At 40.0% G+C, this 26,405-nt stretch overlaps 1 protein-coding gene across 2 annotated transcripts in view; it reads right to left on the reverse strand.

The window, feature by feature from the left end:
- Positions 1-26,405, reverse strand: part of DNAH7 (dynein axonemal heavy chain 7) — a 243,870-nt gene that overhangs the window by 134,305 nt on the left and 83,160 nt on the right. For both annotated transcript variants that reach the window (XM_042851669.2, XM_005294268.5), the window contains exons 22-29: positions 18,813-19,025; positions 14,675-14,784; positions 13,530-13,698; positions 10,701-10,803; positions 10,460-10,587; positions 7,084-7,296; positions 3,678-3,776; positions 1,170-1,418 (exon numbers count right to left, since the gene is read on the reverse strand). In XM_042851669.2, coding sequence (XP_042707603.2) covers positions 1,170-1,418; positions 3,678-3,776; positions 7,084-7,296; positions 10,460-10,587; positions 10,701-10,803; positions 13,530-13,698; positions 14,675-14,784; positions 18,813-19,025 — 1,284 coding nt within the window. The remainder of the gene's footprint in view (positions 1-1,169; positions 1,419-3,677; positions 3,777-7,083; positions 7,297-10,459; positions 10,588-10,700; positions 10,804-13,529; positions 13,699-14,674; positions 14,785-18,812; positions 19,026-26,405) is intronic.

The following is a 26,405-nucleotide window of genomic DNA, read 5'->3' on the forward strand; positions in this document are numbered from 1 at the left end:
AGAAGCTCAGAATAATGCTGCAGCTTACAGGATCAGTAGCAGATGAAGACTGTTCAGGCATGGTGGGATCTTTTTTCTCATGCTCTCAGGAGGCTCTCAATGAGAACTTCAGAAGAAAAAGCTTCATGTGGGCATCTCACCAATTGCTGCCTTATGAAGGAGACACTTCCTTTTGTCTTTTTGGAACCTGGAGTCTCTGGAGTTTGCAAGACTTACCTTTGAGCAGGCTGTAAGGCATTCCCAAGTAGAGGAGAACCCTCTTGCTCCTGGTCTAGCATTCCCACAGTGGAATCATAGCTTCAGATGGGGATCAAGGCCCTGGCATGCCTTTCTGACTCAAAGCCCCATGCCCTAGCAGAGCAAGGGTCTGCAGCTTACAGGTGCCGGGCCTAGCTCGCCTTCTGAAGCTCCTAAAAAGTTGCTTGCAGCATCTCTTGGATGTTGCTCAATGCTTACAGGGCTCCTCTGCTGCTTGGGGTGGCAGGCAGAGGGAGCCCGCTCAAGAAGTGCTGCGTCAGAGAAATCAAAGTGTTAGAGACTTGGTGCTCAGGTGATTGCTCACATCTAGAGAGGGAGAGAAAAGCTATAAGATGAAACAAAGTTGCTCCAATATAAGAGCAAATAAAAATTAAAGTTACAAAACAAAGTGGTTGGGAGAAACTGAAGTGTTCATTTGTTCCACCACTGGAAGCAGAAGTTCTGGTGCCAGAGTTGAAGGGTGGATTTAGTCCTTCCAGTAACAACAATGGAGTACCTCTGTATTGCACACATGAGAGGCGTTACCCATTTGTGATGAATAAGGAGAGAAGCCACCTCCCAGATGAGGAATCCTTGATAATGTGTGTCTATTGGAACCACATTGCCAGGAAGCCAGTGGCTTGCATACAGGCACAGGGCTTCCATACAGATGTATTATTAGAACCCTGGTTTTTCCTAAGAGGTCAATTCTTTCTTCACCCAACCCGCAGGAGGACATGGAGTTTTCCTTCCACATACCTGCTCCTGTGGGTATTGTGGACGCTCAAAAAAATGTGTCACTACCTTACTGCAAGTTTACAAGTACATCTGTTCTACCAAACACTTTCCTGTATAAGTACTGAATATGCTACTGCATTTGCTTACTTTGAAAACTGTTTTGATAAAAAATATCTAGCAAAATATTTAGTTACCTTCTCACATAAGTCACCCAAAGCTGCTGCCAAAACTCGATAGGCACATGTTTTTCCCCCGAATGGTTCTCCCACTATCATAAAACCATGACGCACAATCATCATTTCAAATATCTGCAAGATCTTCTCAGCAAACATGTCGGTCATTTGCAAATTCATAGCATCACAGTTCATTTTGATTGCTTCTAGTAAGTCATTGTAATCCGGTTTTGGCAGCTTCACACCAGGAAACAAATCTGAAGTAATGCCCTGACAAAGAATGAATTACAATGTGTGTTTAACTTATCTTCATAGACTTTCAGGATGCACTCCCTTTATCCTGTGACTCTAAACAGATAAATATGTACTTATACTTTTTGAATCAAAGAGTATAAATCACAACACCTAGATACAGTAGTGTTAATTGCGCAATTCATTGCTAACAACTGAATGAGTAAAAATATTTGAATTATGTGAAGAAGATGCAGTTCCAAAATATACATGACCAATGGTTTGATGTTCTAACTCATTACTACTATATATTTTATGCATTCCACATCACATATTTAACAGTGTCAACAGAAAGGAAACTGGCTCTATGAGATCATATATTGCTCTCTGTTAAACTTTAGCTTTTATCAGAGCAGGCTTAAACTAGTTGGTATGATTTACAGTTTGAAGGTTGAGAAAGCAGTTATGGTTCTCTCTCAATACCTCATAGTAAGTGGAGAATTATTTAAACAATCATTTTAATGTAAAAGCAGAAATCCTACATTTTTACCTCTAGTCACAGTACTGAAGCAAAACAAGAATGATGTTGAACATTTCATCAGATACTGCAGGCAATAATTTCATTCCTACAATATCAACTTAGAAATCTTAGTGAAATTACATCCATAGAGAATCCAACCCAGAAATGACAGTCTTCTTATGTTATACCCAGTCACAATTTAAAAACTCACTATTAATGATTTTAGAAAAGGAGCTATTGTGGCCTCTCTCTTTCACCATGTCCAAGAACACTGTTAGCCACTGATGTCAGGGTACCAACAAAGATATCATCCTGACCTGATAAATAATATAAATATACAGTAGCCTGTGCTACCAGCATCTGCTGTAGCAGATACCTGGTATTAGGGACTGACAGTGACCAGTTTTCCCTCCCCGCTTGACCACAGCAGAAGCTTGGGGGAGAAGATGAAAGCTTTCCCACTTAAAGACAATCACATTCCCTACAAAGAACAATTTGAGATATCAAGCTTCCCCCAAGGTGAATAGCTCCTCTCCTTTGAAATGTACTTCCCCACATTCCCTCTCCATTAGTCATCTATCTCTTTGCTTGCTCTCCTGATCATCAGAATCAAAGTGTTCTGCTTGCCTTCACATTGTATATTATAGTACTGTGCCATTGGATTTTATAATTTAGATAACTGAAGATTAAGAAAAAATATATAGTCTCCGTGCCTCAGTTTACCAGTGTTGCCCCCAAATTCCTAAGAGATGGCTCTATCACACTTTCATACCTCCATGAATTCCCTACCTGAAACCTTCCTGTCCTTTTAATTCATTCTAAAATAATACAAAAGTAAGTACTATGGGCCAAAGTTTGAAAATGCACCTACAAAATGCAATCTATGCACCTACAAAATGACACATACACCTATCACAAACAGATAAAATTATATTTACATCTGTACTTTGGAAAATTGCATACAAATATCCATGTCTGTGTGTGCACATCTCTCACTTTAGCACCACACATTAGCTCAGATTCTCTTTTCCTCTTTTAGCCAGATGAGAATACCCACAACACAGGGGAGCTCTAAGATGGTCTAAAGCATTGTAGCCTGGGCTGCACCCACTGCCTCCCAATGCCGGTGTAGGGGCATGTCTAGTCACATCACAGATAGAGACAAACATGCTTGTGCGCTCCACTAATATTCACCTTGTGTGAGCCCATAGGGAGCACAGACAGATTGCGTAAATTAGAACAGCCACTAGGACACAGGGGCACAACGGCTCCACCCTGAGAAGGTTAGAGTTAACTTGCTGTGTCCCCCAACCTAGTCCTGCACCAAGCTCCACTCAGGCAGGAGAGAATCTGGGCCACTGAATCTATTTGACTGTTTTCTCTATTCATTACACTTAAAATCTTGGGTGAAACAATGAATTTCCTCATCTAAAAATGGGAATACTATTACTTACCTATCTCACATGATTGTTTGTAAAGTGTTTTGAAATCTTTGAATAGAAGGCTATAATGTATTATTATGTTATCATTTTTAGTTGGAAAATTGTGTTGGCAATTTACATTAATCTAAGCTATTAAAACCAGAAGCAGCATTTCCTAGAAAGAGGACTAAATGCATTGCCTGGGGAGAAACTGTTAAGACTAAATTTTAAATTGCTTATAGGTAAGATTAAAGTATTCCTTGGACCATTTGTTTGACATCCTTGCTTTATGCTAATTACATCAATGAGTATCTAGAAAAATCTTACTGCATTACTAAAACTACTTTAGCTTCTTACCTCAAAAAGTGGTAAATCGTGGGACAAAAACTTAGGCAGGTTTACGTCTATAATAGATCTTAGTAGCAAAATTTCTTCGTTCTCTGATGGATATTTCAGCTAAAAAAGAAATTACACTGATGCAAATATGTTCTTAATTTATTTTTATGGTTTCAGAAAATAGATGCTTGTTTTACAGCTTTGTATTTATTCATCACAGGTTTCAGGTCCACTGACAATACTATATGTTCCAGCTGTAGGTTTATAAACTTACATCCAGTCTTTACAACCTAACACTGATCTTATTGTTTGGGAACTGGCTGCCAGTCCACTTTCATATTAACATTCTGTTGAGAGGTGATGATATGAATTTGACTTTGACATTCTTTCTGTATTGCAAAATGCATTCTGGGCTATGTGCCAACTATCTCTAAAGATGGGTAACTTACCACACTGTCAGATAAAGTTAAAGCATTCAATGCAGTGGACATTCTTATAAGCCTATACTTTAAAGAGCTCTATCAGGCTATAAAAAAAATCTAGAGTGAATATGTATGTAACTTCTCTTTTGAACCACGCCATATTTATTTACTATTTTTTCTTGTGTATTAGGATATACAGGTAGCAGATTCAAAAAGGTAGGCATGTTACTGAGTAAGTCTAAATATAAAGAGTCAGATTTACAAACATGGACACCTAAGTTATGCCTGCAAAATTTATGCATTCATGCACCGTACAAACCAAACCCACATTTGCACACAAAAAACCTGGTTACTAACATTCCATAACTGTTGTTCTTCGAGATGTGTTACTCATGTCCATTCCGCATTAGGTGTGTGCGCACTGCGTGCACTGCTGCTGGAGATTTTTCCCTCAGTGGTATCTGTCGGGCTAGCTCTAGCACCCTCTGGAGCCGCGCACTCATGCACTGGTAGAAGGGTTGCTGAGGGCCATGCACTCTCTCAGTTCCTTCTTTCCAGACAACTTTGACAGAGGGGGTAGAGGGTGGGTCATGGAATGGACACATCTCGAAGAACAACAGTAACAGAAGGTTAGTAACTGTTTTTTCTCCTTTGAGTGCTTGCTCGTGTCCATTCCACGTTAGGTGACTCACATGCAGTATCGCAGGAGCTGGGTTTGGAGTTCATGGACATGCTGACTCCAGCACAGCTCTTCTGAATCTGGTGTTGTCTCGAGCCTGTTGGGTGATGGCGTAATGGGATGCAAAGGTATGCACCAATGACCAACTTGTGGCCCTACAGATGTCTTGGATTGGCATTTGCATGAGGAATGCTGCTGAAGAGGCCTGAGCTCTCGTGGAGTGAGTGATTAGGATAGTTGGTGACAGAGCATTTGCCTGCTCGTAGCAAGCTCGAATACGGGCGGTTATCCAGGACGAGATCCTCTAGGCTGACACCAGAAGCCCTTTCATCCAACTCTTTGTAACGGGGACCTTGTGAAACAGAGGGACTGGGGGGAAAACATAGAGCAGGGGCCGTGATGGCACTTCCTGTTCTGCTTGGTGGCGACCCTTAGGTGGCACGTAGGGATTCCCTTCTGACTCCAACAAGGAATCCTCCCTTGCTGACCACGGTGGAAGAATACCCCTCTCTGCCTCCCTATGGTATCAAGGATCCAGGCGGCATGATAACAATGGGATCAGAGCCAGTTTGCTCTAGAAGGTGCCAGTGGGCCTGGTGCCAGGAAAGAACTCCCTGCTCCTTCCTTTTTCTGTCACTGGAGCCAGCGGCTGTCCCATCAGATTCGGGGAGACCAGGAGTGACAGTAAGTCCCTGGCCACTGCGAAGGCCTCTGGGATTGAAGGGACAGTCAAGCCGCTGGTACCGTGGTGGCTTCCAGGTGTCAGCGGAGGGTCCTGCACCGAACTCATGCTCTGGGCGGAGTCAACAGTGCCACCATGAGACCGGGGGTGGTGGTCTGGCCCAGCGTGGGTCGCACTGTGCTGCCTTTCCCATGCTTGTCCTTTTGTTGTACCATCGAGCGCCCTCTAGCTGTGCACTACTTCTTGTGCTTTTTCCTTGGCATAGGAGATGGTGAATGGTGCCGGGAAGAGTGCAGTGCCAGAGGAGCACTTCACACCAAAGCTGAAGTGCTCAGTGCAGAATCGGAGTGGCTTTGCTCTGAGGCTAGTCTGAGAGCGGCCTCCATTAGGATAGCCTTGAGCCATCACTCTCTAGCTAAAGTCCTTATGACAGATCTGGCACTTGTCCCTCACGTGAGTTTCTCTCAAGCACTTCAAGCAACTGGAGTGTGGGTCACTCACAGGCATAGGTTTGCCACAGAAGGCACAAGGTTTGAAGCCGGGGACTGGGGCATACTTGGCCCCTGGGGTGAAGAGAGTCCTTCAACGATAGGGACTAACTATATACAATAACCATTTACACTACAACTAACTACAATATCTATATACACTAAAACTATGTTTAAAACAAAAGCTAAGAAACAGAGTCTAAAAATCACTGGGAAGAAGCCTGGCCAAAGCAAGAGGGGTTCTTCCAGCAACGATCACAGGCAGTAAGAAGGAACTCAGAGAGTGCGAGACCGGGGACATTCCTTACAATGGCATATGAGCATGCGGCTCTACAGGGCGCTAGAGCCAGCACGACAGATAGCACTCAGGGAAAAATCTCCTGCAACAGTGCATGCAGCACACACACGCCTAATGTGGAATGGAGATAAGCAAGCACTCAAAGAAGAACAAAACTCTACACTGCACACACAGCTCTCCCCATGGAATGAGAATGAGAGCGAGCTCAAACCCACATGTGGTAGATGTTAGTCACATTGCTTAATGCACTACTGGAAGGTGCTCAGATACTATGGCAAGGTGGGCAGGATAAGAACCTACATAGCATTGAATAGAATCGAATAAAGCCTCACTCCCCAATACCTCACCAAGTGTAAGATTGGTTAGAGTCTCCTGCATGAACAGGAAGTAAAAGAACCAGCCAAAAGTGGACTGAGCTAGTACACCTTGAATTCTGTCATGGGACAAGTTCATTGTGCATGGACAAAGGTCCATGAAATTTGCAAGGATAGCAGCTAGCATAGCCATAGACAAAGCCTGACTATAGTTACACAGGAGTGTATTTGGCTTTCAATCAATATGTAATTCCCATTAGTTATGAGAGCTGTACATGCACATCAAAAAGTGATTAGTCCCTGGAATGATCACAGCAAGTTAAATTGTGCCCTGTAATATATGCTCTCACCCCTAAATTTTCAGAGTCACACAGCATTTTAGCTATTTATATGATTGATATTAACAGGACTCATATGCATAAAACCCCAAATTTCTATTTGAAAATGTACAGAACAGTGTGAACAAATTCTTCTGCTACAAACATGAAACAAACTTTTCTGATTAAAATACTGGATACCAAAGAAAATGCAAGAAATCTTTTACCTTCAAGTTACCAGCTGCAGTAAGCACTGACTTTACAGCTCTCATTCCATAATCGTAATGATGCTGGGAAGACAATTGCTCTGAACATAGACGATATGTAGCTACAATTTTCACTGACAGAGGTCGAGCAGTAACAAAACCACAGGAATACAAGACAATTTCTGCAATCATGGCATAATCAGGAACCATCATAGCTACTGTTCTAAAGAGAGCCTATTAAATAAACATTAAAAATCACATCAGCCATAGTGACATACAATACCGTAATACTTTGTATAACTTATTTTACATATACATAAAATTATGTAATTTTTCATTATACTGGCATCCAATTAAATTCCAGTATCAATAAGTCAATGACTATACTATATGTTTTATTACGTTCCATAAATATTTATAGATGCCTAATGTCAGAGTGAAAATTCATTTTTGTTAGTATTTTTTACTCAACATAAACCAGAAAAACACACAAAATACCACAAAGCTGCAGAAGGAATGACTGAAATCTCGGTGCAAGTGGCTTAATAAGCTCTGAAGCAGCTGCTACCAGAACTGTTGCTGATACCATTGTTTGGCTGTAGCCTGGGCTTACTGATGATATTGCTGTTTCTTCCTAAATAGCATCAAGACCTGTTGATACAGCACGAACTTACTGCTGTTTTTGCTGTTCTACCAGCCGTTTCAGGACATCTTTCATTTTCCATTTCTGTACAGAGGGTCATTTTTTTTCATCCCATCCTAATACCACATGTAACCATATGAAGTTCCTATCCTGCTTTGAAAAGAATCTGCAAACACTGCATATAACAGTAACTTGAATTACAATAACAAAACATAAGCCTCAGCTTTCTCCCCTGAGAAAGTTCCTAGGGTTCCTGTAGGAATTGCTCTGATCCTCAGAGAGACACTCCAGCTCCTCTTGTATTAACCTATATATCACCTGGTTGCGTGCTAACACCAGATTTTAAGATGGCTCAAAAGAGGAGTTCCACATTCCTACATAGCTTTTAGAATGTGACATCAGGTTACAACGATATTATTAATGATCATTATTAATTACATTATTAATGATCTGGATGATGGGATTAAATGAACCCTCAGCAAATTCGCAGATAACACTAAGCTGGGGAGAGAGGTAGATATGCTGGAGGGTAGGGATAGGGTTCAGAGTGGACCTAGATAAATTAGAAGATTGGGCCAAAAGAAATCTGATGAGGTTCAACAAGGACAAGTGCAGAGTCCTGCACTTAGGAAAGAAGAATCTCATGCACTGCTACAGGCTGGGGACTGACTGGCTAAGCAACAGTTCTGCAGAAAAGGACCTGGGGATTACAGTGGACGAGAAGCTGGATATAAGTCAGCAGTGTGCCCTTGTTGCAAGAAGACCAAGAGCATATTGGGCTGTATTAGTAGGAGCATTGCCAGCAGATTGGGGGAAGTGATTATTCGGCACTGGTGAGGCCACACCTAGAGTATTGCATCCAGTTTTGGTCCCCCCAATGCAGAGGGGATGTGGATAAATTGGAGAAAGTCCAGAGGAGGGCAACGAAAATTATTAGGGGGCTGAGGCACATGACTTACGAAAAGATGCTGAGGGAACTGTGGTTATTTAGTCTGTGGAAGAGAACAGTAAGGGGGGATTTGATAGCAGACTTCAACTACCTGAAGGGGGGTTCCAAAGAAGATGGAGATAGGCTGTTCTCAGTGGTGGTAGATGATAGACCAAGAAGCAATGGTCTCAAGTTGCAGTGGGAGAGGTCTAGATTGGATATTAGGAAACACTGTCACTAGGAGGGTGTGAAGCACTGGAATGGGTTACCTAGGGAGGTGGTGGAATCTTCATCCTTAGAGGTTTTTAAGGCCTGGCTTGACAAAGCCCTGGCTGGGATGATTTAGTTAGTGTTGGTCCTGCTTTGAGCAGGGGATTGGACTAGATGACCTCCTGGGTTCTCTTCCAATTCTAATATTCTATGATTCTATGACATTATTTGTGAAACCATCAGAAAAATGCACAATAGAGTTTTTCTTTTACTTTAACATTCATATCTTCTTGCTTCAGAGAATACTTGGGCTAAAAAACTGACCCCCAGTGATGTCAATAGCAAAACTCTCCTTGACTTCAATGGGGGTTTCACAACTGGCTCCCACAAACTTCAGTGGCAGTTGTGCATCCATATTCAAAGTAAGAATATGTCTGTTTATGTTTGGAAATCAAGTTATTTGAAAAATAGTAAACAGTACAATTAATTCTAATTCTTAACTTGATATTAAAGCAAGACAGAAACTGGTTTGCAATTTCTCACATCAAACACTCTGGCTTCCTGTACAGCAAATCAAGTCACCTTTCAACAAGTAACAATCATCAGCAATAATCAATTAAAACCCATTATTTACAAATATTGTTCACAACTTATGAGATGTGAAATGTTCCTCTTACTTTCTGAACTTTCAGCATTCTGGGCTGAGGAAAATATGCAGCAATTTCCTTTAAATATTCTGTTTCTTATTCAAAAGCACTGTTAACACAGCAAGTTGTAAAATTTCTGACAAACCGTCATTGCACTAGAAAACGCCAATTCAATAAAAGAAAATGTTTCACTAAATATATAAGAAATTCAACAAAACTTTTGTCAAAACACAGGCAGGTCTCTCCACCTCCCACCCTAGCCACCTGCTCCTAGGGATGAAGAGGCACAGTGCCGGGCACTCTGCCTCCCCACCTGCCCCTTATTCTGGCCATGGAGAGGCTCAGCACCAGGGCAGTCTGCCTCCTTACCTCCCATCTTTCTCCCAGCCATGGAGAGACACAATGCCAGGAGCTCTACTTCCCTGCCTCCCAACCTGTTCTGGGGGATGGGCAGCACCCCTCTCTATATCCCTGGAGCTGGGGATTAATTTCACAATTGAAATTAATACCGTCCTAGAGGGCAGCTGGGAAGCAGAAAAATTCCATTTTGGCTCTCCTGAAGCAGAATATTCTTGAAATCCTTTTCCATTGAAATTTCATGATTTTGATGTTTTATTGTGCTTCGAGACAAAACTTTTTTTCTCAAAAACACAAAAATATTTATGAAAATGGATCCCCCATTTTCTACCAACTGTATGTGTTAGATCCTTCTCTTAAAAATACCTCTTGACATTGACAATTTTTCTAATTATTGCACTGTCTTCAGGCTAATTTTTCTTTTTTGTTCCTCTTCATGGGAGGAGATAATAATTATTGGTTTGAATATTGAGTTTAGAGCAGTAGAGGTTGATTTGATTAAATATTCTCAGTAATGTATGTATTTGATGAGACCATTATTTCTTCTGTATTAACTTCAAAAATTAATAAAACTGAAACTGTAATAGTTATTCTAACTATTTTCTACAGTACCTTAAGATTATCTGGAAGCTCTGAACGCCCAGCATAACCTGGATTCATGGTTATAAAGACAGCACATGTGGGGTTCAGTTTCAGTTCAGTTCCTTCAAATATTAGTAAGTCAGACCCTGAATTGATACCTATGGACAAATGAAAATTAATGTAATTGTAGTTACTAGTCAAATACTACTTTTTCTTACTCTTTATTTTATTCATATTTAGCATAGAAGATGTGACTAAAGCAATAAATTACCTCTTTGGATTGTAAGAATTTGTTGAGCAACAACAGAAAGTACTTCCAAATCAATTCTGTTAAATTCATCAAAGCAAGCCCAGGCTCCACAAGATAACAAACCCTGGAAGGGTATAACAAACAAACTATTCATTCATATTCATTATTTATTTTCATTGTAACAGTGATAAGTGAATAATGAATAATGAAAAATATGTATTTACATTTAATATACAAAAGATTACTACACACAATCTTTGGGCATGTTAACAACTAACCAAACTCACAATTCATATTAGAACATTTCCCAGAAGCAATACACTGTAAAATATATTAATTTGTCAGCCAATAAATCAAAACAACAAAATAAAATAATATCCCAATTTAACCCAAACACCTATCAAATAGATGGATATCCTGAAGGTCAGCACATTTTGACTATTTTGGACAAGGAAGCAAGTTTCAGCTCCAATGGGCCTATATGGACAACAATAGGTGTTCAGCCCCCTCTTATTTCTAACAGGAGAGCTTCAGAGCTAATGCCTCCACTGACTCCAGCTGGCACCATGGCATGGAGAGAGAGGTATTCTCTCAATCAAAGAGGTCTCCCTGGCCATTCAGGGCTTTGTAGGTCCAAAAAACCCAAACACCCTAAACTCCATCTGGAGACCAATCAGCTGCTAATGCAGGTCCCAGAATACCGGTGGAATGTGGTCCAGATGACATACTTCATATAATAAAGGGGATGTGGCATTCTGCACCAGCTTCAGTCTGCAGTCGATTTGAGTGTATTGCAATAATCTAATCCTGAGATGACTAAGAAGTGGATAACAGTAGCCAGGATCCAAAAGAAAAAGTAATTAATGCCATTCACACACTCTCTCATAAAACCTGAGTAAAATGGACAAATCAAGAAACTCTACAAGGCTGAAATTCATCTCCATGCCCACAGTCAATGGGTGGGCGACAATGCACTTCTCCTGGGCAACTATTACTTTTCCAAGCAGGAGTAACCATCACCATCCCTTTACATACCTATGCAGGGTGCCAAGCTAGGGAATATCTGTAACTGGATTAATTTGCCCTTCCCCCATGATCCATTCTTTACTGACCTATTTGGAGCCAAGACAGAAACCCCTTCCAGGTATGCAATATCTTCCAAAGATGCTACTGCAGGGGTTCTGCAGCACATGCTGTGGTAAATTTCACTCTCCATGAATATTTTTCTGTAATTTAATATGTTTTACTTTTTCACATTTTGAACACAGCATTTTGTTTTCCCATTATGGATAGATTATTCTAGTCAAGCACCAGTGTTTCAGACAAATTTGGATGAACTTTGGAAACCACAGGTTTCTTATATTTATAGATTTATTTATATAGCCCTAGTATAGGTAGGGCTCTGATATTTTCACTATAGTGTCATGGAAACCTGTTTAGAGCAGATTTTTATTATACAAATTAAAACAGCAGAGCTCTGTCTACCTTAGCAGCTTAATGTGGTTTCAGTAATGAATGTACTGATTTTTATAGTTTAGATGCATTCCTAAACTTCCAATGTTAATACCACACCCCTGTCAGTGGTATTTGAGTTCTGAACATTACAGTACTTTCCAGTATTGTTAGTTTCCCTTTGTCTCTGTAGTCCCTGTGCTATATGATTAACATTTGCTATAAATGCTGTATCTTTCTCCATCAAACAAATAGGATAAAAATGTCAGTAGTTCAAACCCCTTCTAGGACATAAAATTTAGGCTTGTTTAAAAAAAGAGGCTGTAAATGTGGAATCTGTTTGCAAATATAGCCAAAACAGTGTTTCACAAGAAAAATGATGTATCTGCCATCAGAAAATAAAACACTTATCTTTAAAAATGCTAACAAGTATGATGTTTTATACAGAATATTGTGTACTGAAGGGAATTTTTCCAGCTATCTACTAAATCTGGTTTTCTTAAAAGGGTAACTGGTAGCCTTCTGATTGTATTACAAAAAGTTATTGAGCCAGTCCTCAAATCCTTTGTAACTTAAGTGGGAGTTTTGACTAGGTGAAGATTACAGAATTTGTCTCATTATTTATACTTAAAAGATGGAAGCAGACATGAACAATTTTATGTCCATGATATATGTAATATACATGATATAAAAATACAAAAGTTTACTGGTTTGAATACAGCTTTTCACCTGAAAAGCTTTCTTTTTTACTGGACAATTATTAGTGTTTAGAACACCCCTAATTTTGTGTCTATCCATTACCACATAGCTAATAAAATTGTTCTTAGTAAAATGCAACCTATGCTTCCTACTAAAAAATAAATAAAATCACTGTGGTATTTTTTATTTTTAAAACAAAACCTAAAATATAATTTAAACATTTTGGCTGAATTACCTATTGAATTTTACATCATTTTAGCAGTGTCAAGAGGCTTTAAAGTGAGATAAATTACATATACACTCTCTTCACATAATAAAAAGATCTTGGAGTCACTGGATGGCATTAATAGGCAGCAGATGAAAAACAAACAAAAGGAAGTACTTCTCCACACACAGTCAACAATTCATTGCTGTGGGATGTTGTGATGGCCAAAAATATAACTGGGTTAAAAAACAGAATTAGTTAAGTTTATGGAAGATAGGTCCACCAATGGCTATTAGTCAATGTGTCAGGGATGCAACCCCATTCTCCAGGTGCCCCTAAACCTCTCACTGCCAAAATCTGGGACTGGATGACAGGACGCTGATCACTCATAGCCCACTATGACCAACTCTATATTCTATGCTATTTCACATGCCAGAGTGAAATAAAGAGGCCTTAGTGTAAATGAAAATATGGCCCTCAAGATTAATCCAAACCTTAAAAAATTTTCCTAACGCAAGGTAATCCAATCCATCAGAACAATTGAAAACCACACATTGCTTCGCTACAGCCTTTGCTAAGTCTTTCGTAGTTTCAGTTTTTCCAGTTCCAGCAGGACCTTCAGGGGCACCTCCTAGATGAAGGTGAAGTGCTCCAAACAGGGTTCTGAAATTAAAAAAGAGTTGATAAAAGTGTGCCATTTTCGATACTATCATTGGTAACACGTCATTTTTCCTGCTATTCCAGTATTTACAGGAAACTTTAAAAACTGCTGTTCAATGTCTATATATCCATATCCAACAAATTCTACAAGATTTCCTACAGTACCGACAGTTGGAGTCACCAACATTACAGTCATACATGAAGTAATTTACCCAGAGTCCAAAATACTACTTATTTCTAGTCACTTTCCAAAATATCAAAAATGGGGCTACAGACCGAAAAGTGGTGTAATAAATGACACCAATGGATTACAATACTGATTTAATCTCAAATTTGTTCAGTTTACAATTTAAAAAATGATTTCAAACTAGTGGCATTTTAACCTAAACTGGGGTCTGAAAAAATAGCTGCATTACCTATAAAAAAGTGCCTCAGTCAAAATTTAGCACATACCTGTAATTTTATTTTTCATTTATGAGGCAGAATAGCATCTAACACACTCTACCTTAGCAGGTGTTAGCTCTGAAATACTTACAGTAGTAAAAACATTTTTTTGTTCAGTAAAATCCCTATCTAAGTACTTATATGGCTCTCATCACAGTGGTATTAGAGCACCTATGTCCAAGCAGAAATGACCTCAAGCCATAAAGGAAACATGTTGAATGAGAAACTGCCATTTTTATAGTTACTTTTGTGAGCACATCTGTTCTTTAAAACAGGAATCTATAGATAATTAATTTTTCTCAAAATGTCAATTATATCACAATAAAATATTAACACATACCCTAATCTAATCAATAAACAAAGAGCATACCATATCATCATGCATAAAAGAACAATAGAATAATAAGTAATAACACAAGTAATAAAGTAGAATCATCCATTTCATGTTGGCAGACATCTATTCTGAGGACTCAATTAAATTATTTCAGTAACATAAATTCATGTTTCTAACACATTCACTAATTTGTGGTTTTACCTGTAGCATCTGTCTGTAAGTGGAGTGATAACCAATCTTGGGGTATTACCAAGATACTCATATCCATATTGCAAACCAGCATTGATCATCTTTGTTTGTAGATGTCCTTCCTATGGGAACAAAATACATATTTTATATAATACAGGAAACTAAAATAAATAAAACTAATCAGGCTTATTCTTTAAACGTGCAGCTTGGCATGCTGCTATTAGAAACAACTACTGAGCAGATCACATGGCTTATGGTATATAAATGAAATGAGTAGGCTTTCATCTCTTGATCCTCTAAGCAAAAATCTCTTCAGGGCAGTGATTTTCTCTTATTTCTTTACACAGCACATGGCATCATGGAGGCCTGATACTGACTGGGGCATCTAGGTACTACAATAACACTAATTAATAAATTTAAAGACAGACAGTAGTGTGACACTTTCAGGGTTAACTAGAAATAACGGATGAATCACCACATCCTGTTTACAGCATGAGGAAGCCTCATCTGTACCCACCAGGGAAAACATGTCCAAAACTTCCAACTGCTGGCAACACTGCCACTCCAGGTTTTGCAAGCCCCATTCTTTCCCACTGCATGCTAGCAATTTCCACACCCCAGCCCTTATGCTCCCTAAGTAAGTCCTTAGGTCAGAACAGAGACAACTTGTGGCTAAATCTATGGAGCTAGGTAGCCACCAGAGCTCTACTCTGGCCCTGAGGCACAGGCCACTCCAACCTGTCTGTACATTCCACTTTGTTGCACTTGAATGCCCAGATCCACAACTTCTGGACATCCACAATGCACACAGATTTGCTGCCTCCATGGAATCTGTGCCCCCCCAGTTCACCAGTCTCATTAGTTTAGCACTCTCCTTAGCACACAGCACTTAGTCATGTATATAGAAGAACCAAACGGAAGTTTATCTGACAAAGCTTAAAATAAAGATTCAAACAGAAGCAAATATAAGGATTGGAAATATATGGTTACAGATTAAAGGAAAACATACAACACAGTCTAGAGCCTATACTTATTAACAAGTTTCTTTCCTGTCTAATAAGTTATTTCTCACCCAATGGTCCCTATAAAGCTTGTCCCATCAGGAGAGCTGGGATCCACTTTTCATGAGACACACACTGGCACTGTTGCCTCCATAATGGATGCCATCTTGTGCCCTCCTTTCTCCTATTATACAGTTCCATACCTTTTGTCTTTTTTCATAACCATGGCATTTTGTTAACTTTAGTTCACCCCGATGGTCCCCCTATTCAAGATCTTTTGCTTGGGCTCTTTTGTGATTTGTAAAGGCCCAAGCCACCATTTTGTCCAGATTGCCAACATTTGGCTAGGCTGGGTCAAAAGATGTCAATTTTTCTCATGCTTGATTGCATTAGTACTGAAATCCATGCCAGCTCAAGTGACCAGTTTCACTTCCAGCAGCTTTGGAACATAATATTCTACATGTGACATAACTCAAAATATTTTACATACCTACATCCTACAATAACCATGACAACCAGCAAGTTCTTAGCTTTCAGCAGAGACTGCACATGTCCCTCTTCGCAAAATATTGTGAGGATGGCAATCAGAAAAGAACATGCCCACCTGGGCATGTCTAATCATGTCCCTGGGTACAGACTTCTAATTGTGTACCCCGCTCTGTTGCCAACATGGGTCAACAGGGGCATAAGTGATTCTCAAAATGTTAGCTAAGGAGCAGATCTATGTAGTTCCCAGAGATATTTTGATCACAATTGGGTTGTATCTGTCAGATTTCATGCAATAAGGATTCTTGCAGTTGTTCAGGGTTCTCAGAATGTTAAGTAGTTTTTCAATTAACTAAACTCAAAACCAGCCCTTCTCTGCACCCTGTTTCACGTATGTCTCTGTTGGATGTTTCTTTGGAATATATTCAACAGTGACCAACTTATGGAGAATGGAGGGTAGCAAACACAAAAAATAAAACATGCCTGGGAGAAATTACATCTATGAGAGCCATTGGCAATGAGTGAGATTCAGTATCAATAAATGTAAAGTCTCACATCTAAAGAGAAAAAATAAATAGTACAGATACAAAATATGGAGATGTAAAACTTCAATAAAATAAACTATTTCACAATGTCCCTTTAATATTACCTTGATATTACTTGTTAATAAAACCAAACAATGTAGCTACCAAAGTGTAGGGTCATGTTTAGGAGGTGAACCCATAAGATCTATCTGCAATTACATGCCACAGTATGAAAATGTTTGAGAACTGTTCTAGGACAATAGCTCAAATATGACTCGCGTCACGTGAGTAGTGGTAACTGATAGATATAAATGACCTACACAAAAATAAGATGCAGCCAGATTTTTGTTCTATTATATACAAATTTCTCTAGTTAAAAATGAAACAATAAATGTTAGCAATGCACATGATTTTATCATCCCAACAGTGGAAAAAGCATTAGTACGATTGACCTATATGTCAGACTTCTATAAGTCCTTATAGCATAACTGCCAGCCAGAGTCCCATAATGCTCTGAGATCATGCTAAGGGAAAAAAATGCTAGCTTGCTAAACTTATCAGAAAAGATATAGTAATCTTTGGAATATTTTTGCAAGAATTGTTAAGCAAGAAATAAATATTTTTAGCAAGGTACTAGCCACATAACTAAATAGGAGCTTGAGCTAAAACAGATATTATGCAGCTGGAAATGTATGAAATGTAACAGAAAACTAGGAAAAATACTACAAAAGATATGTCTGTATGTGAAAAAGAGGAAATAATGAGAATGAAACGTTAAACAACTTAGGTATAGAAGTGCCAAGTTGTAAGCAAATAAGCAACTTGACAGCACTATACCTGACTGTCATCTGCTGCAAGGATTGGTTCAACAGACTTTGGTAACATATACCTCCTTTCTGTTATGCACTGACTAATCATCACCTAAAAAACTTGATCAAAATGAGTTATCTGAGATCTCTTTAGTTATGAAATAATTCAAAGTCATGAAACGTACCGATCATTATTGACTATTAATTTGTAACAGTACAGTGTATTTGTAAATCTTATTGCAGCTCAAAACAGTCCATGTTTAGATACAAGACCAACTGGCATTTCGAAAAATACTTTAGCACATTTTCTGGACAAGGCCAGTATAGTGATTCTAGTCTTCTGGTAACAACTGTTCCCAACAGATTTCTCTAATTACTGCTACAAGCAGGGCCGGCTCTAGGATTTTTGCCACTCAAAGCAAAAATAATTTTGGCCGCCCCCCCGTTCTTTAATTACCCCACCCCGGGCCCTGCCTCAACTCCGCCCCTTCCCCAAATCCCCAGCCCTGCCTCCTCCCCCCAGGCTCTCAAGCCTGGGAGGGAGGGGGGGCAGCGGCGCACGAAATGGCTGCTCGGGATCTCCCCCTCCCTCCCAGGTTTGAGAGCCTGGGAGGGAGGGGGAGACCCCGAGCCGCCACGTCGCACGAAACAGCTGATTCGCGCGCCGCTGCTCCCCCTCCCTCCCAGGCTCCCAAGCCTGGGAGGGAGGGGGAGTAGCAGCGCGCGAAACAGCTGTTTCGCGCGCCGTGGCAGCAGCAGCGGAGGTGAGCTAGGGCGGCGGGGCACATTTTTAGGGGCGGCATTCTGGCTTGTTTTGCTGGTGCCTAGAGCCGGCCCTGGCTACAAGCTGCTCTTTATATTGGAACATCTCCTGGTGAATGTAATGTTTAAAAACATGGTCTCCGAGACAAATATTTAGACCTTTGCCAAGAAGTGTAATGCATTCTCATAACACAGAAATCTTGATAAGTCAGACTAAAGCTTTTAACTCAAAACTTAAGATCACTACTAAAAAATTCTCTACCTTGCCAGCAGTGTCAGGGAATCAAACTATACTCTTAGACCAAATTAGTTTTTATCTGTAAACCTGCAGATTCAGCAAGTGCACTGACAGTCAACAGTGATGAAAAAAGTAATTTTAATTAAAATCATATATTTATGGCTATTGGCCATTTTATCTTGCAATCGGCAGAATGATTGGATAGATATATTTTGTCATCAGCAAAAATTCTCATATTAGTGCTACTATTACCTGTGTCAGCAAGCAAGCACAAATTGAAAAGCTGTGAACCAAAATTCTCTTCTAATAGGATTCAGTGACATTACTTACCTCCCAGTAGTACCTAAGCTGACTTAACCATTCAAAGTCACTTTCATCACTGACTTTCTTGCTTACTAGAGATGCAAGAACATCCCTAGCATGAACATCCAGCACAACAAGTGCTCCGAGAGTCACTCGATTCTGCTTAGACAGCTTTCCTCGCACCAAGGTAACAATGTCATCAATCTGTCTAGTATTCTGTTCCAGATAATCCTCGAGTGCCTGAGAGAATTAAAAAATGGATTACATTGTTAATCTAAGGAACTACCACAAATTCTGCTTATTTTACCATGAATTTTGTGGTTTTAAGATGTACTCTGACAAAGAATAATAGTACAAATTTTCATTGGTATATTTCACGTGAGATTGTTACTTGCTTTTAAATTCTACTTTTAAAATACATGTAACCCTCACTTGGACTTTGCCATCTCCTGGAACTCTGGACTGAGCCTAGTGGGTCCTACCCTAGGGTCTACAACAATAATGGGTACCAAAGCTCTCTGACACTATTTCCCAGCATGCTTGGCGTCAGGGGTGTGAGCAGAATGGACTAGAAGCTCCTGCTGAGGCCACTATGGAGGTTCTACATTGGGAGATATAAACAAGCAGTTTGCTGGACCAATGATGAGCAAGGGCTGTTCAGCCCCCTCAGTGGATGACCAGCCTGATTCAGAGACAATGTATATGTCTACACTGCAATTCAACACCCATGGCTGGCCTGTGCCAGCTGACTTGGGCTCGCACTGTTCAAGCGAAGGGGCTGTTTAATTGCAGTGTAGATGTAAAGGCTTGGGCAGGAGACTTGGGCACGAGACCCAAGCGGGAGGGTCCCAGAACTCAGGCTCCTAACCAAGCCTGCACATTTACACTGCCCCTTAGCCCAAATCAGCTGGCATGGACTAGCCATGGGCTTTTAATTGTAGTCTAGATGTACCCAAAGAGACTAGCTTTAGTTTCAGTTTGAGCTTTGAGTTTTGGGGGAACTGAGAGAGAAAAGAACAGCTCAGGGAATCTCTGATTAATTCCCATGCCCCACAAACGGAGCCTGAACTGCTGTTGGATCTAGTGCCTGGGTCAAGCAGTTCCAGCCCTGCAGAGATCAGCATCCAGAGTGGCAATGGTCTGACCCAACACTGACTACTGAGAGCCAGATGAGATCTACACAGGACTCCAGACCACAGAGCTAGGAGAGGATCCTGCCCCACCCAGGGGTGAAGACATAGTAAGGGGGCCCTTTCTGTTTAATCCGTCCAACATTCACAGAGCTGCAGCACTCATCTCAGGACTCAACCTTAGCATACCATCTGCTTGGAAAGGTGACGGGTGGATCTGGGGGCTGGGAAGTGTTGTGAGCACTGGGAGGTGGAGAATAGGTTGATTTGTTAATGATTTATTAGTTAACCCTGACCCTTTCCTTCCCCACATTCTATTTTCCTATTCCCAGTAAAGCCACTCCTTTATTATACTGTTATTTTTGGGTGTGTCATGCATTTGCTGGGGTTTGTATTAATGTACTTTAATGTTTTTCTTGTACTGGGCTGTATACTCCTTGCCAGCATGGTAGCATAATTTATTTTCCCAAGGGATAACACCCCTTGTGTCTTGGGCACAGTGAGGAGCCACCCTGAGTGGATGCATCAGGCATTCACAAAAAAAGAAACCATGGCCCAACCCACATGAGGAGAGTGGAGAACCCAAGCAGTAAGCACCAGGAAGAAGCTTGAGCCACATATTAAGAAACGGACTACTTACAATATGTAAAAGACAAAAATATATTACTAGAAGTATAAGAGCATCTATTATTTTCTCCCACGGATATAAGAAATGGTCCTTTTCATTTTGTAGTTTTTATATTATGAAAATGCCAAGCCCTCTCTCAAAAGTTAAAGTGACATTATCAATCAGAAAATCACATTTGTGTCTGCAAATTTTATACCTACCATAGATACAAGTAACAACTAATATGTCTGTAACTAAAAGTAGCTAATGAGGAGAAAATATTTTCTTCCTTTTTTTTAGTTAAACAAACTTAAGTCTTAGTCAGTCTCACTGTTTCTCCTCTACGGAGTTAGTGTCTTTCTTGCTAAAAAAGGCCTTAGTAAACATTAAGGCTTCAGCTGGTTGAGAATTTTTCACCAGAATAATTTTGACAGAAAATGCCCTTTTTGCAAAAATAAAAATTTCTTCTCCCCCCAGCTCCAGACCAGGGAGGCTGAACATTCTGGCTCTCTGCCTTTCCAGTTCCCAGCGCCGGGGGAGAGGAAGGAATGTTGAGTGGCCATGCTCTCTGCCTCACCTTTCCAGAGGCCAGGCTGGAAGATGTCGGTTTCACTGAAGTTTCTGACCAATCAGCCCAAAAGCTGAAAACATTCTGTTTTTGGTCTCCTGAAAAAGAATTTTTCTTGATGTTTTTGTCCCAGTTCAAGATGAAATTTTTTCAGAACTGAAATTTTACATGTGAAGGTATTTCCATTTTCAGGCCAGCTCTAATTAAGGCCCCAACTGAAGAAAACACTCCTATTTAGAATGGTACTTAAGTTCTTGACACTTAATTAGGAAGAGGGGAATAAAAAAAATAACTTTTTTTAATTGTTTTTTATTTTAATTTCAGGATATACTTTTAAAAGGTGCTCTATAAGAAACATGATTTTTTTTAATTAATCCATTTAAAAATGAATTCAAGTTAGCAATGTCCCTTTAACATGTTAAAGTTATGGTCACTAGAAAGTTTCAAGAAATAAGTTTGTTCTCTTGTATACAAAAAGCTGTGAAGATTATGCTTTTCCCCCACAAATCACCAAAGTAATTCTAGAAAAAAAAGATTAATGATTAATGTAATGCAAAGTTGTCATTTTGTGGTTGTTAATAGTTTTAAAGTTATAGAGATGTATTAATGTTCACAGAAACAGGTTTTGAATATAAATGTGACAGAGGAGATTTTTGCAGCACATATTAGAAATTCCTAAAAGAAATACATACTAGAAAATGCATAATGCTTTACTTTTTGGTGAAAAATTATCAACTACGAACTCTCAATTATTGCGCTAGTAAGGGCCCAATTCTGGCCTCAACAGCAATTGGCATTCCTGTTTACTGAAATCAATAGGAACTGCACATAGCTATGTGAGAGAAAATTTGTCCCAACAATAGGATCACAAAATTTAGATCCAGATTCTGATCCAAATACAAACATCTCCAAAGGTTGGGGGATGATAGGAATCAGTATTTCATTTTGGCCTGTTAGAGAGATTTTATTTATTTTATTATTTTTGTATCGATTTTACTATGGCTAGTAACACCATAATTATCCTCATAATTATTTATGGATTTAGCCTCACAACATCCCTGTGAGGTATGAAAGTATTATCTGTTTTACAGATGGGAAATTGAGACAAAGGACTTGTTTACACAGTACTTCAGTCAACACCAATGTGCCTTTCAAACAGTACTACATTAACCCAAACTAAAGAACATTCAGTATGCACCAGCCTGGTTCACACAGGCCAATTAATGCCTGACACACTAGTGCTGATTAAAATTTACATCCCTTCTGGTGAAGACAAAAGCACCATGTACACAAACCCAAAGAGAGGTCAAATGACTTGCCCAAGCATGCAGTGTAGTTGTAGCCACATCGGTCACAGGATATTAGAGAGACAAGGTGGGTGAGGTCCTATGGAAGATATTATCTCACCCACCTTGCCCAAGCATGAAATTTATGGCAGACCTGGGTATGGAACTGAGAAATTTCTTAACTGATAATTTGTTGTTAGCAGCTTCTCTCCTCATTCATCACGAATATGTAACATATCCCACTGTGGAATTTAGAGGCGGGCCAATATCATTGCCAGAGGCTTTAAGACTAAGCCCTGACCTTCAACTCAGGGCAATTAAAGAGTTCTTCAAAGCTGTAAAAACACTGCAGCAAATAATTATTAGCATTAAAACAACTTGATATAATGTTTTCATTAATCTGAAGACAAGATTTCCCTAAGTCTCCCTTTAAAGAAAAAATTCAATTTGTAATTGACCAGACTAGTAGGGCGGGTTGAATGAGGAGAGACATTGCTAACAGAGATTTCTCATTCTCTTGCACACCTTCTCTCCTCATTCATCACTAATGGGAAGTAGTGAGCAGTGAATCACAGAAGTGTGTGTGTGTGTGTGTGTGTGTGTGTGTGTGTGTGTGTGTGTGTGTGTGTGTGTGTGTGTGATAAACAGAGTTTTAATTATTAGAATATAATAATAGGCAGGTATGGAAATTCCCCCCATGTATAGCAAGGAATTATGTGGCAGCCAACCTAGTACAATCTTACTACCAAAGGATGCCTCCGCAGAAGAATGGAAACTTGGTTTGCAAATCTTTCTCAGATGAGGTTCATACACTTTCCCCACAAACCCTCTAGGGACTTCTGTGAGTAGTTTCCCAGATTCCTAGAATGCCCACTGGTGCAGGATTTTAATATCTTACCTGCATCCACTTTCAGGCCATAAAGCCTTTGGCACTTGGGGTAGAATGAGAAGAACAGGGTACAATTGGCATGTGTACTCCATATACTTCAGATATACCTTTATAGCACTAGGAATGCCCATTTATGTCACAACCATCTAAAGGAATACCAAGGGTTAGAACAAAATGATGAGAAAACTATTTCCCTGGAATTGCAGAAGGAGGAACTTATCTTGAACAGAAAGGTTACTGGAGCTATAAAAATAACCTTTTTTTCCTCATGATAAGAGCAATGTGGTTCTTGCATAGATAGGGGAACAAATTCCTAAGAAAGGCCACCCATAGGCTTATCTAATCTGAAATTTGAATTAACCTTGGTATTTGATGATACTCAGATGGGAAGTCTGATGTGCCTTCCTACAGAACACCACTAGGACTGTTACCCATGTTTTATGGTGCTTGATTGTAGGACTCCAATCAACCATTTTGGAGAAACTCTAATGTAGGTGAGATCACCAGAACTTTGTGATTAATATTAGATTTATATAGTGGTAGCAACCAAGGGTGAAGGCCCCATTGTTCTCGGCATAAAGAGTTAGTCCTTGCCCCAGAGAGTTTTCTATCTTCCTCCCACCAGAAACATTAATTTGACTAGGCACAGTCAAACATTAATTTGAATAGATCAATTAATTTACTGATTGAGGTCTCTCTAGATACCAAAATGTATCAGAGGCTAATGGAGAATCCCTGCTGAACTACACATCTCTACTGATGCTGTTAACTGTAGGTGTTCCTGGTCCAGATGAAGGAGTCTCCTCCTTGAAGAGGTCTGATCTTTTCTGCAGGTGCAATGTAGGTTCCTTTGCTGTCTAGTAAATCCAAAGTGAGCAACATAATTGCCCACTATGTGGTTTCTTGCATCTTCTTCTGATGCAGCTGGTACTGTCCCCTGTCCTAGACAGGAGATTGAACTCGAAGGATCAAAGTCCAATCTCATATGGCCACGTTTAGGGGTTGGCTTTTTGTTTTGTTTTGTTCTGTTCAGACACACCAGTGATATAGCTGTCAAAGTGAAATAAAGTATTTTTGACATTGAGATTTTTGACATTTGTCTTCCAAGTATGCTTCCCATCCTGCAAGGCTTGCTTCCATAGTGAGCTGGCAAATATGGCTGGCTTTCAGCATGTTTCTACTTACCTGTCTACAAAGGGGCATTCGGATGTGATCTAAAAATGACTTTTAATCTTGCATTGCATCGAGCGTGATTCCATGTTCTCAAATGGAATTTTTGTAGAAGCATTTTTGAGAAACCCACCCAGAGAATAACGCTGATACGTAGCATCAGCAATCCACCCATTACAGATAATTAGCTCTGGATGACCACTCTCATGAAATGACTGATGAAATGAGGTTTTGGAACTTTACGAAATTTTACCATGATAGTAAAATTATGGCCAGAGCCATGCCTGGTTTGACCTCTGGGCAACCAATGCTCTGCATTGGGTTCACAAGATCATCTTGATTTTGAACTTGTGATTATGAATCCTGGCTAGTTATGAATGGTCTGTTTCTCTGGACAGGACACTGATTGGCATGTTGTCTAGGTGCACAGCTTGTGACCTGTGTCTTGCTGTGACTACTACCAGCCATATCTGAAGATTCTGGGTGTGGAGGGTGGATCGGAATTAAGGATCTTATACAGGAATTGTTAGCCCTCGTATACAAATTATATTTTTCCCTTTGTCATGCTGAGAATGTTTTCATTTGGAGGAAATTTTATCTAGGTTCCATTGGATACTCCTGCTCCAGATGTTTCACTCTGTGACAGCAATAGTTTCTAATTTGATTCCCTTGGTAGTAGTAAAAACAACAAGGAGTCCTTGTGGCACCTTAGAGACTAAAACATTTATTTGGGCATAAACTTTTGTGTGCTAGAACCCACTTCATCAGATGCATGGGGTGGAAAATACAGGAGCAAGTATAAATACATGAAAGGATGGGAGTTGCCTTACCAAGTGTAAGGTCAGTCTAATGAGACAATTCAATTAATAGCAGGATACCAAGGGAGGAAAAATAACTTTTGAAGTGGTAATGAGAGTGGCCCATTTCAGACAATTGACAAGAAGGTGTGAGTAACAGTAAGGGGAAATTAGTATTAGGGAAATTAAGTTTAGGTTTTGTAATGACCCAACCACTCCCAGTCTTTATTCAGGCCTAATCTGATGGTGTCCAGTTTGCAAATTAATTCCAGTTCTGCAGTTTCACATTGGAGTCTGTTTTTGAAGTTTTTTGGTTGAAGAATTGCCACTTTTAGGTCTGTTACTGAGTGTCCAGAGAGACTGAAGTGTTCTCTTACTGGTTTTTGAATGTTATGAGTCCTGATGTCACAGTTGTGTCCATTTATTCTTTTGCGTAGAGACTGTCCGGTTCAACCAATGTACATGGCAGAGGGGCATTGCTGGCACATGATGGCATATATTACATTGGTAGATGTGCAGGTGAACGAACCCCTGATGGTGTGGCTGATGTGGTTAGGTCCTATGATGGTGTCCCTTGAATAGATATTTGGACAGAGTTGGCACCGGGGTTTGTTGCAGGATTTGGTTCCTGGGTTGGTGTTTTTGTTGTGTGGTGTGTAGTTGCTGGTGAGTATTTGCTTCAGGTTGTGGGGCTGTCTGTAAGCAAGGATTGGCCTGTTTCCCAATGTCTGTGAGAGTGAGGGATTGTCCTTCAGGCTAGGTTATAGATCCTTGATGATGCGCTGGAGAGGTTTTAGTTGGGGACTGTAGGTGATGGCTAGTGGCATTCTGTTACTTTCTTTGTTGGGCCTGTCTTGTAGTAGGTGACTTCTGGGTACCAATCTGTTTCTTCACTTCACTAGGTCGGTATTGTAGTTTTAAGAATGCTTGATAGAGATCCTGTAGGTATTTGTCTCTGTCTGAGGGATTGGAGCAAATGCGGTTGTTTCTTAGAGCTTGGCTGTAGACAATGGATCGTGTGATGTGGTCTGGATGAAAGCTGGAGGCATGTAGGTAAGTATAGCGGTCAGTAGGTTTCTGGTTAGGGTGGTGTTTATGTGACCATCGCTTATTAGCATTGTAGTGTCTAGGAAGTGGACCTCTTATGTGGACTGGTCCAGGCTGAGGTGGATG

This window comes from Chrysemys picta, chromosome 11, assembly GCF_011386835.1.
Source record: "Chrysemys picta bellii isolate R12L10 chromosome 11, ASM1138683v2, whole genome shotgun sequence".
In the NCBI taxonomy this organism is placed as follows: Eukaryota; Metazoa; Chordata; order Testudines; family Emydidae; genus Chrysemys; species Chrysemys picta.